This window comes from Arachis duranensis, chromosome 10 (genome assembly GCF_000817695.3).
Source record: "Arachis duranensis cultivar V14167 chromosome 10, aradu.V14167.gnm2.J7QH, whole genome shotgun sequence".
Classification (NCBI taxonomy): domain Eukaryota; kingdom Viridiplantae; phylum Streptophyta; class Magnoliopsida; order Fabales; family Fabaceae; genus Arachis; species Arachis duranensis.
Window position 1 is genome coordinate 63,491,835 of NC_029781.3, and position 17,516 is coordinate 63,509,350.

Here is a 17,516-nt window from a genome sequence, read left to right on the forward strand (position 1 = left end):
TTGAAGAGAAGACAACCGACAACCCTTCACGATGGCGATGCCACGAGCTCATCACGGACAGAAATGACGAGTTCAGGGCAGCTGACAATGACGAGGACAAGTCTGGGCTTGACGATGAGAGAGGATCGAGACGACAACACCAACAGCAACTCCAAACCGACCTTTTGGCGATGCTAGGAGAAGAGCAGACCCTCGAGAGGCGAGGATGGCAACCGCTAGTTGTCATTGTCGATGCCGATAGTGGTGGGGCTGATGGTGGCTGATTTGCTCTGATAAAATTATAGTTTCTCATTGAAATTTGGAAATTTTATGACTTGTGAGAGAATAAAAATGAGAGGATTATGACGTTCTACTGACTGTTGGATTTTTTTTTGGGTCTCAAAATGGTGCCGTTTTAAAAAGGGAGTAGTGAATTGGAGGATTTAAAAACCCGTCTGGTTTTGTTGGTTCACCAGTTTTTTAAATGATTTTTTATAAGAAAATTTTGAGGCTCAGTCAACTCGGTCAGAGAACTAATTTTCTGTTAGTTAAGGTTGGATTTTAGGTGTTTAGGATGGATCCGATGAAATATTCGGATCAGGTTAAAGTCTCATCAAACCCAATCCCAATCTGGTCCATGCACACTTGTAGCTCCTATTGTGTATAAATGATGGACCCAACCCAAAAGCCGAAAAGCTCTGGAAATCTTTTTCATTTTGTGTTTGGGCTGAAGTCTTGTAAGCCTGTTCTTAAGCTTACAGATAATGAAATGGGGCTTGGCCCAATGAAAGGGCCCAAATAAGTAAGAGCGTATGATCCACGCCCGAGAGGGAAAGCGTGGGGGAGGGAGTTCAGATGGAAGCAGAAGCAAGGAGTGAGAAAATCCCTATAAATTGCATCGGCACCGTGCCGGTCGAAATTCGTCACAGCCAATCATCGTGCCACTTTCTGACTCTCATCCCGCAAAAGAAAACACACAAGACTCTCAGTGTTGTTTAGCTCAACGCACTTTAAGTCTTTAATCATCTTCGTCCCTCCAAAACCCTCTCAATCCCCCCTTTCTTCTCTCTCAATTCCCCTATTCATTCTCCGTTCACTTCTTCTTTCGCTCTCTTTTCGATCTCTCAAATTCTAGGGTTAGGGATTTCTCCTTTTTCTTCAATTTTTTTTCTTCGACTGAGAGTCACCCACAGGGTGCAGACGTGGGGGCACCCTCGCGATTTCTTCTTCAATGGAGGCCACGGCTGCCGTTGCGGCTGCCGCCAACGCCGCTGCTGCTCGCGGCGCCTCTCTCCAGTTACCGCCACCTCCATCACGCAAGGAATGGCGTGCTGTTTCCGAGCACCATCATTCGTCGAGAAACCCTGAGGACGAGGTACTGATGTGGTGTGCCAACACCTCGCATTGTGTTTGTGGTTTAGGGGAATGATACTGGAATATAAGCGTTGTTCTAAATCCAAAAAAAAGGAGATGATTCCATCCTTCTGTTTGTTTTGTTGCTAGGGTTTGGCAACGTGTTTTGATGCTGTAGTCCTTTTTTTTCTCGTCTGAAAACAGATGTTTGGTGTGTTTCATGGTGGATAGTGTGGTCATTAGTTTTGGCAAGTGCACTGAAGCATCTAAGTTCTAAATACTTGAATGTTCGACTTCTAGTTCTTATTTATATTCAATTGTTTATTATGTTATTTGTTATCTAGAGGGAACAAGGCCTATACGTTTCTAATGTCTGATAGAATGTTGTCTCATATAATTGTTGTTAAAGGTTGACATAGCGACAGTGCTGAATGCTGAGTTTGGGTTTTGGTCTTGGTTTTTGTCAACACCATTGCTGGGCTTGATTGCCTTCTTTGCGTATGGTTGTGTGTGGTGTGAGAACTTTTATCACTTTGACTGTTATTTGTTTGATTGATAATGGGCATATGTTTGGCCTGCAGGAGCTAGACAACTCAAAAGTAGGGCAATCGGATGAGAGAACCATTTATGAGGTAAGGTGATGACTTTAGAAGCTGCTTTTATTTTAGGAGTTAAGAACTTGGAGATAATTTCCACCTGTTTTTCAAGGTGCAGCAAGGAAGAGAGCCTCTTGATGTCGATTTCTGTTCGATAACAGTGGATGGAACAATAGACAATGATATTTTGCAGCAGCAGATTCATGGTGTTGTAAGGCAAAGACAGGAATTACAGCAAATGGAGATCGAACTGAAAGCTCAAATGATTGCTAGAACTGAGATAATGGAAATACGAAACAGCTATGATGCTCAACTCAAAGAACACGTTAACAATGCCAGTAAGCTTCAGGTGCGAGTTTAAACATCCATGTATCTTATGTGTTAATACTAGTCTATATGCATTGCAAATTTGAGCTTAGGTTATCCTTACACAATGTTTTTTTTTGGTTTTAAATTATGCTCTTTCAATGTTAAAAAAAACTTTGCTGTAATCATGTTTTCAATTTTTATGTATTATTCATGGGATTTTTTACAATGCAAATTGTAATCAAGTTTTACATTGCCAATAGTTTAACATAGTTTCCATTTTTCCTCAGAATTTAAAAGTATCATTCTTTTGATTTTGATCAAACATTTATTTTTTTATTAGCTTACATGTTTTTCTTCTCATGATGCACTAGTTGATATTCTGTTCTAAAACATGTTTAACTGGCTGCAGGAGCAACTTTGTGAGAGGGAACGTACAATTCATGAATTGGAAAGGAAAATGGAAGAGAAGGAAAGAGAACTGCACACCATTAAATTAGACAATGAAGCGGTTTGTTGTGATTCTTCTTTCCTCACTTTTTATATTTTACTTTTTCCGGTTTATAAATTATAATATCGATACTTACTTTTCACATATGCTGCTTGCTAGGCATGGGCAAAGCAAGACCTTCTTCGTGAGCAAAACAAAGAGCTAGCAACTTTCAGGTTTTCTTTGCCTTCTCTGTATATACTTTGCTGTCATGAAAATATACATAACTGTTACTCTTCCATGTGTATGGGAGCTCTTGTGTTTTTAGTTGGAAAAATGACACATTGGTTATTATCCAATCATGTTATTCTCAACTTTCAATATGCTTCAATGGATAAAATCTTTGCAGAAGGGAGCGTGATCATTCAGAAGCTGAAAGAGCTCAGCATATGAAACAAATACATGATCTTCAAGAACATATTCAAGAAAAAGACAGGCAGCTTATTGAGTTGCAGGAACAGGTAGGATGCTTACATTGTGTGCTTTGTTTCTATGATAAAAGTTTATTAGAAAAGTTGCTGCTTTACATTTCTCTGTGATTTCCAGCACAGAGTAGCTCAAGAGACCCTAATGTATAAAGATGAACAATTGAGAGAAGCCCAAGCTTGGATAAACCGTGTTCGTGAGATGGATGTTTTCCAATCAACAACAAACCAGACATTGCAGGCTGAATTGCGGGAACGTACAGAGCAGTATAACCAGCTCTGGATGGGTTTCCAGAGACAGGTTTATCAGCAATCCCTTCTTTGCTTAAAATATTTTTGTTTTTGTGTTCCTTACTTCTTTTTTTACTGACAAAATGTATTATTTTGTAGTTTTGTTTATTCAGATTGACATTGATGAGATGCATCTTTACTATTTAATTTATACTTTTTTGGTTTGGTTTTAGTGTATATGCATTATGGCATTAGCAGGCATTGCTGAAACAGAAGATTGTCATTCTTTCAATATTCTCTATTTATAGTAGTTTCTTTGTTTTTAGGTCCATGTTTATTCACTTTAAATAATTTGGTATGTTACTTTTGTTTTTGGGTTGGTGGCACTAGTTTGCGGAGATGGAAAGACTTCATTTGCATGCTATCCAGCAACTACAGCTTGAGCTAGCTGATGCAAGGGAGAGGAGTGGCACTTACCACGAGGACTCACAAATGTCCCAAATGAATTCAAAAAAGAATGTAACTCAGTTTGGACAGGAAAACGGAAACCAATTCGACTTGAATGGAAGCAATGCTTCAGGTGGAAATAATGGTCTTATTCCAAATGAAAGCTCAGATAATATTCCTCCATTTGCATCTAGTGGCAATGCTTCGGTCCAGGTTGGATGCCAAAATTTCTAGCTTTAAACTGCTAGTTATTTACTTCCTTTTCATCAGCAGAATAAGTTGATCTTTGTTATGTGATTGTATCAATTGAAATATTCTATATATCAGACATTTCTTTTAATGCTATGTCCCATTATTTATCAGGAGGCTTAAACTTTTGTTGACTGATGAACATGTATGCTCTCTTGTCTATTGAATGTTAAGAGTATGATAGATGATAGATAACACGTTTTCACAATAGCGGTTGGGATGAAAATGGAACTGTAATAATATTTCGCTTTTGACATTTGATTTTCTGATGGATTTATATTGTAGACTGATCATGTTGCTGGTGTTGCTATGGCTCCATCCTCCCTACTTGTGCCACCTTCATACCTTCCACCTGGCCAGGTGACTGCATTACATCCGTTTGTCATGCATCAACAAGGAGTGCCAAATTCAGTTGCATCACAAGTTCCTCAATCACATGTTGGCCACTTCCACCCACTGGCAGCATTGTCACCTATGCAGCAATGGAAAAATCAACAGGTATTGACAAATCCAAATATTTGGTCATTTGTACTTTTAGCTCTTGGCTTTACGGGTGTATTTGTTCCAGCAGGCTGTCTCGGAGGGTTCACAGGTATCGATGCAGGATGATCCTTCTGCATCCCAAACTGATCAGAGTATGATGAGATCCGATGCTAAGTTTAATTATGAAATGCCCGTTAATGGACAAGCTCTTCATGGAGACTATTTGGATGCTCACATCCACCAAAATGAGGAGACTCAATCTGTAATTTCATCTTCTACTGCGGAAACACAGGTTTGCTAGAAGTGAAATTTGTTATTTACTTTGCATCATGAGTTCTGTAAAATACTGACAATTAGTGTGAACTTTTTGAAGGTTCTTCAGTCAGTTGATAAAGGCCAACATGTTGCTACCCAGCAAGACCATAGCTTACGACAAATTTCGTCACAGTTCTCCGATGCCTTAAGATTGAACTCTGTTGACTCTAATGGTGAAATTAAGGTTAGACGATACATTTCTTGTTTGAGCTGCGTTCAAATTCTGTTTGTCAAACCTAAGGATATATTTAAAGCAAGTCATTGTTATTCGATTGTGATTGTGATTATGTGAAGATGTCTTTGTGCAAGATACTGTTGTAGATGAGGAAATTAAAGCCAACTTTTTCTACTGTGTAGGATAAGAATTCTGTGACGTTACCTAGTGAGGGACATGACCAAGTATTGTTGGTAGAGGCAGCAAGTTCTGCTGGAAATGCATCACCTGTCACAGCCCATGCAGTTCACAATGATATGGTACATAGCAACATCACTGATTCAGTCTTGCCTGAAGCATTCTCCTCCACTGGCCCGACAGCATCAACTACAATTGCAAAGCCTATGGAAAGTCCTCTAATTGATGAAAGATCATTGCTGGCTAGTATTGTTCGCACTATTCCAGCTGGTGGCCGGATTCGAATCAGTTCAACAGTTAGTGAACAATAATCATGACTTTTAAATGTTATATGTTTGGTTTTCTGTCCTGACGAAAATTGCATTTATGTTTAAAACACAGCTCCCTAACAGACTCGGTAAAATGCTCGCTCCTCTGCACTGGCATGATTACAAGAAAAAGTATGGAAAGCTGGATGATTTTGTTGCTAGCCATCCTGAAGTAAGCACATAAGTATTAAATGCCTTGCAGCTAGAAATAATCAGCCAGAATTTGACAGAATTCAGTTAGATTCAAGTGTGGTTGGATGAATAAATTACACTAACCAGGGAGCAAAACACGTGCAAATAAATTCTGTCAAAAGTTCTGGCATTCCATAACTTTATTTGACTTGTCCAGCATAGTGGCGTATAATCTACTTTACATACAGGCTGACAGATTTTTGTTATGATAATTTCAGTTATTTATGATTGAGGGTGACTATATTCAGCTTCGCGAAGGAGCACAAAAGATGGTAGCTGCCAATGCCGCTGTTGCCAAAGTTGCTGCAGCAGCTGCAGCATCATCCCCTCATTCTTCATATATGCCTACTGTGGCTGTTACACCAATGGCTAACACTTATCGCCTGAAGAAAGTTCCTTCAGTTGATTCCAAAAATATCAAAACTGACAAGTCTTTTCAGGATTATGCTGTTATCTCTTCGAATATGGGTGATGATCCTCTAAAATTATCAGTAACGCAGCATCAGCAATCAAATGGTGCATGCTTTGGTGTTGCGGGAGGCCTTTCAAATGTCAAAATTTTGACCAAGTCTAAGGATTCTCGGGAAAAGGATGGCCCATCTGTTCAGTCTGGTGTACAATTAGCTGTTGGCAATGGTGTAACCCTGGACCGAACCGGTATGAACAATGCCCAAAATTCAGGCCCGGCAAATGGGAGGCCAGTTTCCAATTTCGCTTCAAAACAGCAGGCCAGGTTTGCTGTCCTATCTCAATCTGTGATGATTACCTTGAGCACTGAAATCTTGCTAATTATGTTTTTATGACAGGGCAACTGGTGCTGTGTACCATTCTCGAAGATAGTGAGTGTTCTTACTGGTGCTTAATATGATGAGAATGGTATTGTGGTGTGTACCATTCTCACTATCTTCGGGTTTTTAATTTTGTGTATTCAATATATGCTGTGTTTGTAATTTTTATTACTGTTGTGATGACAGGAAACGTCAAGAGGGGAGACTATGGTGTCTCGTGTGGGTGCGGATGAAAAGAGTATGGTGATACTTATTGGGTTTTGTGGGAGAATTTCTTTTGAAGCATGGATGGAGCATTCTACTGTTCCGATAAAATCGATATTTAAAATATGGTCCTGTCTCCATTTTCTGTAGTTAATTTATTTCTCCTGCTATATCATTTTGGTGTGCTTTCATTAATGTGGGGCCTCATCCTGGGATATTGCTGCGCACACAATTGCATCGCATAACTGTGCGATTATTTTTGTGAATGCTTGAAAGATTAATGGACAGTTTATTTAATTCAGTTTGCAACCCCTCATTTATCCGTACAAATGTTATTTGTAGTTTAAGAAACCTGGATTATTATGAATTTTGGCAAAATATATTATTTTTGAATTTTAATTGTGCAGTGAGTTTAAACTTTTAATGATTCGGTGGATTTTGCAAACGTTTATTTTGGCGGAGTGAAATGTCAGTTTTTAACCCCATGAATCTATAGTTTAGTAGGGTTCAACTGTTTAAGGTATTTCGCTAATGATATAGCTCAAATGGAGTAGTCTTTCTAGATCTTTGGCACACCAGTGTGCATAGCACTTATCTAGCACACTTATCTTCGGTTGATCGGTGCGCCTTTCGATGCTGTCTGTAGGATCTCTCTCATTTTTTTAATCTAATGGTAGAGATCATCCTTCGTCTTTCCTTCTTTGATTGGTTAATGAATATCTTGTGTCAGAGGAGCTATTTTATAAATTTATTTTGTTGCTGGTTATTTTTGTTAGATCTGAAAACTATCTGGGTTTATGTAGAATTAATTAACGATATTTAAAATTGAATTATTTGAAGTTAATGATTCTGCGTTACGTTTAATCAGAGACGATGGGGTTGGGCTGGGAAAGAAGGAGTTTCATTGTTGACGTCGTTTGACGCATACTAGAATTGCGCGGATGTTTACATTTCCGTCACTGACCATCAATGGAGTTGCAGGAAGTTCCCCTCACCCCACCCCCTCGCGGAATCATTGCAAAGCTACCTACTCTCCGAATGCGCATCTGTCGCGAATCATTGGATCGGAGGATGACGATATGCATAGTGTCATTGCCGGAACGAGTTTCTATCGCTGTTGATGACAAGGAGTATTGTTTCGGGTAGACGTATGGCTTTGCCGGAGACAATCAAGAAGGAAGGATCCAAGTGGCGTGGTGATGGTGGGCTAGAGAATGACGGAGGAGAGGTAGAATTCTTTTCGAATCGGGGCGGGTCAAGTTGGAACACTGCTGGTTGGACTTGGCTCAATCTGGATGGGCTTATAGATTATAAGTTTTTTTTTCTAAAACCAATGATGGGTTCAACTGTTGGGTATGGTTCTGTTTACAAAACTAAAAAAAAAAATGTAACATGGGTGAACAAAGAAGAGGAACACCGAAAGGCCGAAAAAAAGAAAGAAAAAGAAGAACACCTAGGACCTAAACAAAAAAAAGAGGAACATCAAATTAGTTGTTACATATATAATTAGTTGCTGAACAATCTAACAACACTATTAAATAATTAAATTTCTTTAGGATATAATAATTAAAATACTCTGTAATATTTAACATTTCCATTCTTTCAATTGAACCAGGGATTGCATTCGTGCAATATGATTGGTTGAGGATGAATACCTATCCTTTAACAAGCAGAATTTGATGTGGCTTTTTAAGTAGATTTTATTATTCAATAAAAGGTGAGTTCTATGGTGCCTTTTACTATGGTGCCTAAATTACCTAACTTACTTTTAAAGGTAAAATATAAAATGTTTAAAGTAAAAGGTAAAATATTTAAAATTTATTAAATATTATCTATTTGCCTTTTTGGTAAGTTAGGTATAATCTCAAAGGCACCATAGCATTCACCTCAATAAAATACTAATGCACCTCTTTTATTTTTTGGAAAGGTAAAGGAATAAATTAAATTATTTCGTTGGGAAGGACAGCCAGTATTAAATTGTTACTTTGTAAAATCAAAGCAATTAACTTATTGATGTGTGTTGTTTAATCTTGTTGTTTATGGCTTTATGCTTCTCCTCGTATCTGTGTAGCATTATAAGCTATTTTGTTTGGAATTTACGCATGATTATCCTCATATGGAATATATTTTTATTGTGTTTCTGTTGTTGTGCTTGGAGAATCCTGAGTTTGATCTGGTATGGAGGATTCGTTGGATGATGATACAGCTTAAGCATGTGGCTATACACAAATTATTACATTCGTAATGCAAACGGATGTGTGGAACGATCCATTATTACTATGTTTTAAAGATAATGCTCACACGCATAACCTTCGCATCGAGTAGTCAGTATTTCACAACGGCATTAGCTAATAGGCCCACCCAAAAAAAAAATAGACCTAAACAGTACAATACCACAGCTCGTTCTCAGTTACATGGGCCGCCCCAGTTACATACATTGCGGGGGAGGGGTCGGTTTACGGTGTCTCCATCCTGTTGTTGCGCTGACCCCTAAGACCTGGGACGTTACCTATCCATCAAAATGTCGGCCAGCTGCCGTATGATTTCTCCCAGTTGAGTCTTGAGTTCCTCTCTCTCTCTCTCTCTCTCTCTCTCTCTCTCTCTCTCTCTCTCTCTCTATCTGGGATACACGGTACTCGATCGACGCAACGGCCTGTTGTAGGTCCTCAATCGATGTGCTGGCTGCAAGTGATGTAACTTTGTTAGCAACACATTGATACCGACGCAAGTGACTAGACGTAGGGGCATCGCAAGAACACATTTTCGCTTACCAGATGCACCTGGTACCACCGCGGGAGCTCGCTGCCCAGCCCTGGAACAAGCGAAGTTGTCGTCACCGTCGTATCGTGCCGTCCACCGTGAACGAATCGATTGAACTCTGACTCCGGCGGGAGCTCGCTGCTCAGCCCCAGAACAGGCGATGCAGTCACCTGGAAGTAGTCGTTCCAGGCGTTCGCGGCCTCTTGGTAACTCCGGTAACGACGAAGCAGGTTCCGTGGAAAGCCATCCACCTGAGCCGATGCCGTCTCGCAGTTGGGGTATATTCCGGGTATCCTCCCTCTAAAGACGACGTACCACCCACCTTCTGTTCGCATTGCCATCTAACTGTTAGAGGAGATTTGGTAGACCTTGAAGAGGGAGAGGTGGTTAGGCTTGATGGTGGAATACAATTTATGGGTTTTTCTCTCACCTGGAGGCTAAGAAATGGAAGAGTAAACAAATAAAGCAACTAGAATGGTGCAACAGCAGTCGAGGTTTATTTGCACGCGGACCCTATGTTTAGGAGTAGGGGTGCAGGGACTCTAGGTATAGGAATAGGGGTGTACTTGCACCAGCAAATAAAAAAGTAATAACATAGCATTTGTCGTATTCACCACTATTAATTTCAATGAATTTATTATATTTTTAGAATTAATTTTTGTGAAGAATTAATTCCCAATATAAATTGTTATCGAGTGAACTTTTTAATTTTAATACCGAGAGAGTGTTGGTGTATAGCAAGATTATGGAGGAAATTGTAATGTGTTCCCAGTTAAATAGGACATATGCTTTTTTAATTAATATAATTATACTATCGCGATAAGTACAAATTATACTATAATAATATATAACAGCTAACATTATGTCCATGTATTAATGCCTGATTTTATCTGGACGCATCGGTAAATGAAGAAAACATCTAGGAAAACATATGTGGTACTGAACCGCAACCCCTTTCCCCCACCCACCAACGGCAGCATATTAAAAAGTATATTAAAAAGGTCAGTTACAAGTTCGTATATCCTCTTTATAATCTCCAATAATCCCTCCACGAAGTCCTTGCAAATGGCTGGAAGTTCCCAGAAGGACAGAAAAAAAGTGGGCGTATTCGTTCAGCACGAATGTCCGCTGAATCTTCTTCCTCGTGAAATATGGTCGAGTATTGCTGTGATGGTTGCATCGAATTCGATTGAGGATCTGTTCAACATGCAAGCGACGTGTAAGGAGTTCCTGGGTGCGGCGAGTTCAGACGCTGTATACAAGCATGCGACGATGTCGTATAAACCGTTAGCGCACTTTTTACTTCACCTCGACGGGCCTGAAAGGAGATTCCTTGATCGCTGCGTGGAAGTAGGAAATGTGGATGCTATACTCCGACATGGGTTCGTGGAGTATCTCCGGTTTGGCCGCCGTGACAAAGGGATGGAACTGCTTGCTAGGGCCTCAACAGAGGGCAACGTCGAAGCAGGTTACCTGTGTGCTATGTTGCTAATGTTTGATCACGAAGACGAGGAAGAAGTGAAAAGGGGTGTTCAAATGATGGAAGTTATCCGTATTTCTAGGAAGCTCGAGAGCTGCAGCAAGTTCTTCAGGGGCGTTTTCAATGATGCCATTGTGCTCTTATTAGAAATGTTTGCATCTGAATGAACGTGACTGTTTAATTATCTTGTTAATCCGCCCCCGACTGTACTGTAGTGGGTTTATCTTTATGTAATCCACCAATACAATGGCTAGCAAATGCCGGTTTGTTATGATCCTTCATTAACCCCTTCATTAACCCCTTGCTAATTGCTATGCGTACTGATGGTGTATTTTATTTTATTTTATTTTATTTTATTTTTGTTAAAAAACTGTCAGTTTGATCAATTACTTTATCATAATTATGTGGATGGCACAGACGACACAATTAATGCGTATCTTGAGTGGGATATGATCTGAACTTTGCACTATTGAAGTGACGTTTGAATGGACAGAAGACTGTTTAGTCAATCAACCTTTTAAACCATCGAAAGTTTTTTTTCTGGGGTTGGGTACCAAGACCGTGACAGTGAATTTATACAAAACTGGTAACTTGGATAGGCAATAGGGAGTGTCGAAAGAGGTCAGGTAAAAAATGGGTACGAGATAATTTTTGTATATGCAATGATAATTGACGATGGTGTATAAAATCTATACAAACATTAAATAATGAACATCCATCTATGTTCCAATTGAACCACGGGATTGTATTCATATAATATAACCGGTTGAGAGATTGAATACTTGTCCTTTAAAGAACAAAATTTGCTTTCATATTTTGAGGAGTTTTGATTATGTAATTGCACTAAATGTTTTCTTATAACATGAGAGAGAAGTAATTTGAATTTTGTTTCGATCAATGGCTTCGTATTCTTTGTTCATCCAAGCAATCTAATTTGAAAGATGTTTATTTCCTATAATTTCATATAATATTAGGATATCATAATCATAAAAATGATACTATGTCTACATTCCTTTGTTTTATTATCTAGTGTAAAATGACGGTATGTGACCTTAAATCAGAAGGAACCTGTAAACATTCGTGACAATCAAATGTGCTGCCTGTGGAGTAATACCAATCTGCAAGGAAGGATAAATCGACAAACACGTCTTTGATAATGCACACGTAAATAATTGCATAAATGGTCCGAAATCACGATTTGGAAATGGTACTTGGCTCCATCATAACATAAATTCCTAATTGTGTGTCAATAGGTCACATGACTTTTGAAATTAAGAACAGACAGATGAAAGTAGAAATAATTATATTATCATAGTTTAGGTTCCACTACAGAAGATCAAACGGGAGACAGAACAAACAAAGGAAATAAAAGGATCATACAGGCCTCGATGGAAAACATGACATTAAGATATCAAGCATGTGCAGCAGGTCAAATAACTCCGGCCCCGTCTTCATTCTGCCCGGCTGGATGACGACCCCGACGGAGCAAAAACTTTTTCTTTTCCTCCAAAACATCGATCCTGCGTTCCATGTCACGCCACAGTAGAGCCTCCAACTGTTCCTGTTCACGGCAATTGGCGATTTCTACCATCAATTCTTTTGCTTTGACGTCCAATTGGTGAAGGATCACGTCATTCTTTCGCTGCGCTATTTTCAACTCCTTTTTTAGCCGTTGCCTTTCCTTCTCCTCTTCCTCCAATTCATCCTTCTTTGCCTCGAAAACGAACTTGGCGGCAAACATCTCCATCTTCGCCTGCCTCAGTTCTGCTTCGGTCGTTACAAGTCTATCCTTCAAAATCTCCTCCCTCTTGACCAGTGCGGCCTCAACGAGCTCATAATCTGCGGACTTTTCATCCACACGGATGATGTTGATAAAAGCGTCGATTGAGAGTTTTGCAAGGTCGTCGGGACTAATGGCGTGGTCGGTGACGGATTCCTGCGACATTTTCTCGGGAGAAGAAGACGACATATGGCAGACTACGACGACCCTTAAAGCAACAATTTTTGTTCCGGTGACGACGGTTGTCCTCCGGGTGGGTCGTTTTCAGGCGATAGACGTCGAATTTTCCTTCTGAAGTTACACCGAGAGTGCGAAGTGGAAGCCGTGTGCAGAGATGACTGTGGTAGTGTGGTAGACGGCGGAAAGAGCAGTGGAGTGTGGCAGTAATAAGGAGAGGGAGAAGGATAGACAGAGAGTGGAGAGAAATGAGGTAGGTAGAAAGTTGCTTGGTATCCTTTTTTTCATAACTAATGTGTCAATAATGGGGGTTTATTTTTAGAAAAATAAAACATTAATTTAAACTATTTCGATGGAAAAAAAAGAAAAGATAACATTTATTCAGTGAGTAATTAAAGTAAGCAACTAAAGTTGACATGAATATAACACAAAAATCGAACAGTCAACATTAAATTCTTGCGTTGTAAAACCAAAGCATTTGAGTTAAGCTTGTCTTTGTTTCAGATTCCTAGAAAAATAAATAAATGAAAATGAGTATTTCGTTCGTCCCCTATTAATTAATTATCTTATCTTTTCCAGAATAATCGATAAAGAAACGTACGAGGTACTGAACCATTTTAACAACAAAAAAAGGATATAATAAGAGCACAAAACGTATCGCTGGTACTCGTGTGTCGTCTTGATATTTTCCAAAACCCCTGGCCTAAGTTGCTTGCAAAATGGCTGGAGGTTCCATGAAGAACAGAAAGAAAAGGAACGCAGCCAAGAAGGTCAGAAAGAAAGGGACCGTATCCGTTGAGTACGAATGTCTGCTAAATCTTCTTCCTCACGACATATGGGTCAGGATTGCCACGAAGGTTGCGTCTTATTCGATTAAGGATCTGTTCAACATGCAGGCGACTTGCAAGGTGTTTCTTGGTGCAGCAAGGTCCGACGATGTTTACAAGGAGGCGTCGATGTTAGAGTTGCCGATTGCGTTCTTTTTATACTACTATGGCCGACCTGAACAGAGGTTCATAGAATGCTGCGTGGAGGCAGGAAATCCGGCTGCCATACTCTGGGTGGGGATGACTGAATTCGTCTGGATTGGTCACACCATCGGTGGAATAGATACTCTGACTATGGCTGCAACTGAGGGCGACTTGGAAGCCTGTTACATGTGTGCGATGCTGCTATTGTCTCTTGCCAAGGAAGACGAAGAGCACATGCGAAAGGGACTTGAATTTTTTGAGATTGTACGTGATTCTGGGGCGTTCGAAAGGTGCAGAGAGGTCTTCATGCAGGTATTCGCGGGTCCGTGGGTGGAGGTTAAGCCATTGGATCCTAGACTGCCCGAGGTTTGTCAGTCCACCAGTTACCGCACCAGAAGCACCATGGGTTATGTGGAAGATTTGTCCCGCGTCTCGTGTGTGCAGTGCCTGGCCGATTATGAGGTTCTAGTGTTCCGGGAGTTTTTGCATCCGAATAAAAATGTCTATTTTGGGGTTTGTGTTTTCCAAGTTTGTTGTTTAGGGTTCTCGTATCTGGTATTACCGTATGAAGCATTATCTCCACTCTTGTTAAGAATTTATGCATGATTATCTTGATGTTAAATATATTTTTATTTTTATTGTGTTTCTATTTTCGTGCGTGGATAGATCTTAGTTTGAATTGGTTAAGCTTGATGGTGGAATATGGTTTAGGATTTTTTCCTCGCCTGGATGCTCAGAACTAGAAAAGTAAATGGAAGAACTCTAACAAAGTAGCAGAGGTGTACTGGGACGCAGACCCCACGTTCAGGAGTAAGCATGTACTTCACGCGGAAGTAGGTTCAGAAGTAGGGGTGCAGGGATACCAGGGTCAGGACTAGGGGTGTACTTGCACCCACTTAGATAGAAAAAAAAGGTTTGTTCTGTCAATCAATATATTAAATTGAATGCAATTAATTGCAAATTAAAAAAAATTATCATTTAATTCGCTAATTTAATTTAATTTGACCATTTACGGTTTTTTAATCGGGTTAAAAATCCTTAATCTACACTATTACGGCATGTATTTAATTTTTTTATCTAATGTTTCGTAATATTAACTGTTATCGATGAGCTTAAATAAAATTGCAAACAACGAAAACGTCGTTAACGTTTTCGATTTCCAAAAATCGAGGCAAATTGGAAAATGAAAACGAGAGTGCCCACTGCCGTTTGGCAAAAGAAAGACACTTCTACTTGTATACGTATACATAAATATCATATATATATTAGTTTTTATAGGAAAGAAGATAAATTTTACAGTTGAGGATACATACCTTTTGGAAATTGGTATTATTGCGATAACCCATAAGTTTAGATGATAATAATAATATATAAAAGCTTACATTCCATCTCTTAATTGGCGATCATTTCTCCTATTAATAATTTCCGATAATCCCCCAACAACCCCCCTCCAGCCTCTGCCAAGCCCTTGCAAATGGCTGGATCTTCCAAGACAAACAGAAAGGAAAGGAACGTGTCCGTCGAGCATGAATATCCACTGAATCTTCTTCTTCGGGATATATGGGTGAGGATTGCCACTAAGGTTGCATCGAATTTGATTCATGATCTGTTCAACATGCAGGCGAGTTACAAGGTTTTTCTGGAATTAGCGAGTTCCGAAGCTGTGTACCAACATGCGACGATGCAGGTTATACCGATAGTGTCCTTTTTATTTTACCTTGATCGGCCAGAAAGAAGGTTCATCGATCACTGCGTTGAAGCAGAAAATACGGATGCTATACTCCGACAGGGGTTGACGGAGTATTTCTGGATTGCCCGCCGTGGCATTGGGATGGAACTGCTTTCTAGTGCCTCGACGGAGGGTAGCGTCGAAGCAGGTTACCTGTCTGCCATGTTGCTACTGTGTGATCACGAAGATGAAGAAGAAGTGCAAAGGGTTGTTGAAATGTTAGAGTTTATCCGTACTTCTAGAAAGCTTGAAAGGTGTAAGGAGTTCTTCGCGGACATTTTCTGGGAGCAATGTGTTGATGAGAGATCATCGGATCCGGGACATGCCGTGGCTTGTCGGTCCACCACTTGTACTATCCGTGGCACCATGGCTGGTGTGAATGATGTGTCCCGTGTCTCATGTGTGCACTGCCTGGCAGATTACGAGGTCATGGTTTTCTTGGAGATGTTTAGATTTTAGTGAACGTGGTTGTTTATCACCCTTATTAATCTGCCTTCGAATGAACTGTTGTAGGGTTATCTTTATGCAATCTGCCAAAACAGTGGTTAGAAACTGATGATTTGTTAACAATCTATTTCTTGGTTGAAAAAATGGCAGTTTGATCCAATAAATTAACATAATTAATTCGCATTTTTGTTCACGCATTATTTCATAGCTTCACCCGGAAAGAGAAAGAAAAAACAGAGAAATTCAAATGCTGCAAAATTAGATATAATTAAAAAAACTGAGTTTTAGGCAGGGATTACAGAACATCAAAAGGACGGCTAAAGAAACAAAGCATATAAAGATTTGAAACATAGAAGCTGTATGTCATATATCCCCAACATCGTCTTCATTCTGCCCGGCGGTCTCCTGGTCGTTAGAGCCGTGTGCGGTTAGCAGAGCTTGATTATACAATTGGCGGACCAGTAACCCTAGCTTGATCTCCACAACCTCGAGCCTGTCTTCCACTTCACGCCACGGTGCCATCTCTTGCTGTTCCCTTTGACGAAGATCGGCAATTTCTGCCTTCAATTCGTTTGCTTTGTCATTTAGTTGGCGAATGGTCATTTGATGCTGTTCCAGCTCCATGCACAACTTCTCTTGCAACCGGCGACCTTCCTCCAGTTGATGCTCCATTGCCCTCGCCCTGACCTTGGTGGTAATACTCTCTAGCCTCGCCTGCCTTAGTTATGCTTCTGTTGTTTGAAGTCTATCCCTAAAAAACCTTTCCTTCCAACGGAGGGTGTCGATCAGATCTGTGGTCGGAAGTTCCGTGAGGTCTTCGGGACTAACGGCGTGGTCGTTGAGGGATTCGTGCGATATTTTCTCGGACGAAGACGGGGAGGTTTTCTTGACGACGAAGGCCCTTCAAGCAAGGATTTTTCTCCCGGCAGAGAGGTTAGAGAAGAAGGAACGAATTATTAGAACTGACGAATGGTTATGATGGACTTACTTGTGCATTGATATAAAGTTGTTTCGTATTTCTTTATTTTGATTACTTTGTTTAAATTTTTTAATCAAAATTTTACTTTAAAATAAATAAATTACTATACTTTAATATGTTTAAATAATGTATGTCTGTTATTCCTTGAAAAATGAAGATAATAATGCCCCTGGTGGTTTTATCGGTAAACGTAGAAAAGATACAGAAAAATATGTGCTGTGTTGATTGCGCAGAAGTAGCAATAAATGCAAATCTTGGCTATGTGATGTTAGAGTAGACAAGAAGGGCTGAAGGGTTGTGTACTACTATTAATAACGTGACAGACGGGACTGACGGTGAGTTTATACAAAGATGATTTACTTGCAGAAGCAATGGGGAGTCACCGAATGGGAGGTCATTAACGGGGGGAAATTTTTTTTATAAATAAAATTTTTAATATGAAACGACAAAACACATAAATAGAATGATAGCAACA

General features: G+C 39.8%; 4 protein-coding genes across 8 annotated transcripts; all 4 read left to right on the forward strand.

Moving 5' to 3' along the window:
• Positions 1-885: 885 nt before the first annotated feature.
• On the forward strand, positions 886-7,019 carry LOC107469800 (uncharacterized). 5 transcript variants are annotated; one of them, XM_016089173.3, is made up of 16 exons: positions 886-1,354; positions 1,914-1,964; positions 2,041-2,277; positions 2,647-2,745; positions 2,845-2,900; positions 3,074-3,185; positions 3,271-3,450; positions 3,771-4,040; positions 4,362-4,574; positions 4,645-4,851; positions 4,933-5,058; positions 5,232-5,522; positions 5,608-5,706; positions 5,945-6,459; positions 6,533-6,610; positions 6,701-7,019. In XM_016089173.3, exons 1-15 carry the CDS (start codon positions 1,211-1,213, stop codon positions 6,564-6,566), a joined length of 2,634 nt encoding a protein of 877 aa, XP_015944659.1. In that variant the 5' UTR covers positions 886-1,210; the 3' UTR covers positions 6,567-6,610; positions 6,701-7,019. The 5 variants fall into 5 exon arrangements, with proteins under 5 accessions (XP_015944659.1, XP_015944661.1, XP_015944660.1 ...); XM_016089175.3 differs by having other exon boundaries at positions 6,533-6,602; XM_016089174.3 differs by having other exon boundaries at positions 6,533-6,565.
• Positions 7,020-10,543: 3,524 nt separating this feature from the next.
• On the forward strand, positions 10,544-11,125 carry LOC107469779 (putative F-box protein At1g67623). The gene has a single exon (XM_016089155.3). The coding sequence runs from the start codon at positions 10,544-10,546 to the stop codon at positions 11,123-11,125; it is 582 nt and encodes a 193-aa protein (XP_015944641.1).
• Positions 11,126-13,634: 2,509 nt separating this feature from the next.
• LOC107469777 (uncharacterized) lies at positions 13,635-14,492 on the forward strand. Its single transcript, XM_016089154.1, has one exon. It carries the CDS (start codon positions 13,635-13,637, stop codon positions 14,490-14,492), a length of 858 nt encoding a protein of 285 aa, XP_015944640.1.
• An 868-nt stretch (positions 14,493-15,360) lies between these two features.
• On the forward strand, positions 15,361-16,074 carry LOC107469776 (uncharacterized). Its single transcript, XM_016089153.1, has one exon. It carries the CDS (start codon positions 15,361-15,363, stop codon positions 16,072-16,074), a length of 714 nt encoding a protein of 237 aa, XP_015944639.1.
• The last annotated feature ends 1,442 nt before the right edge of the window (positions 16,075-17,516 follow it).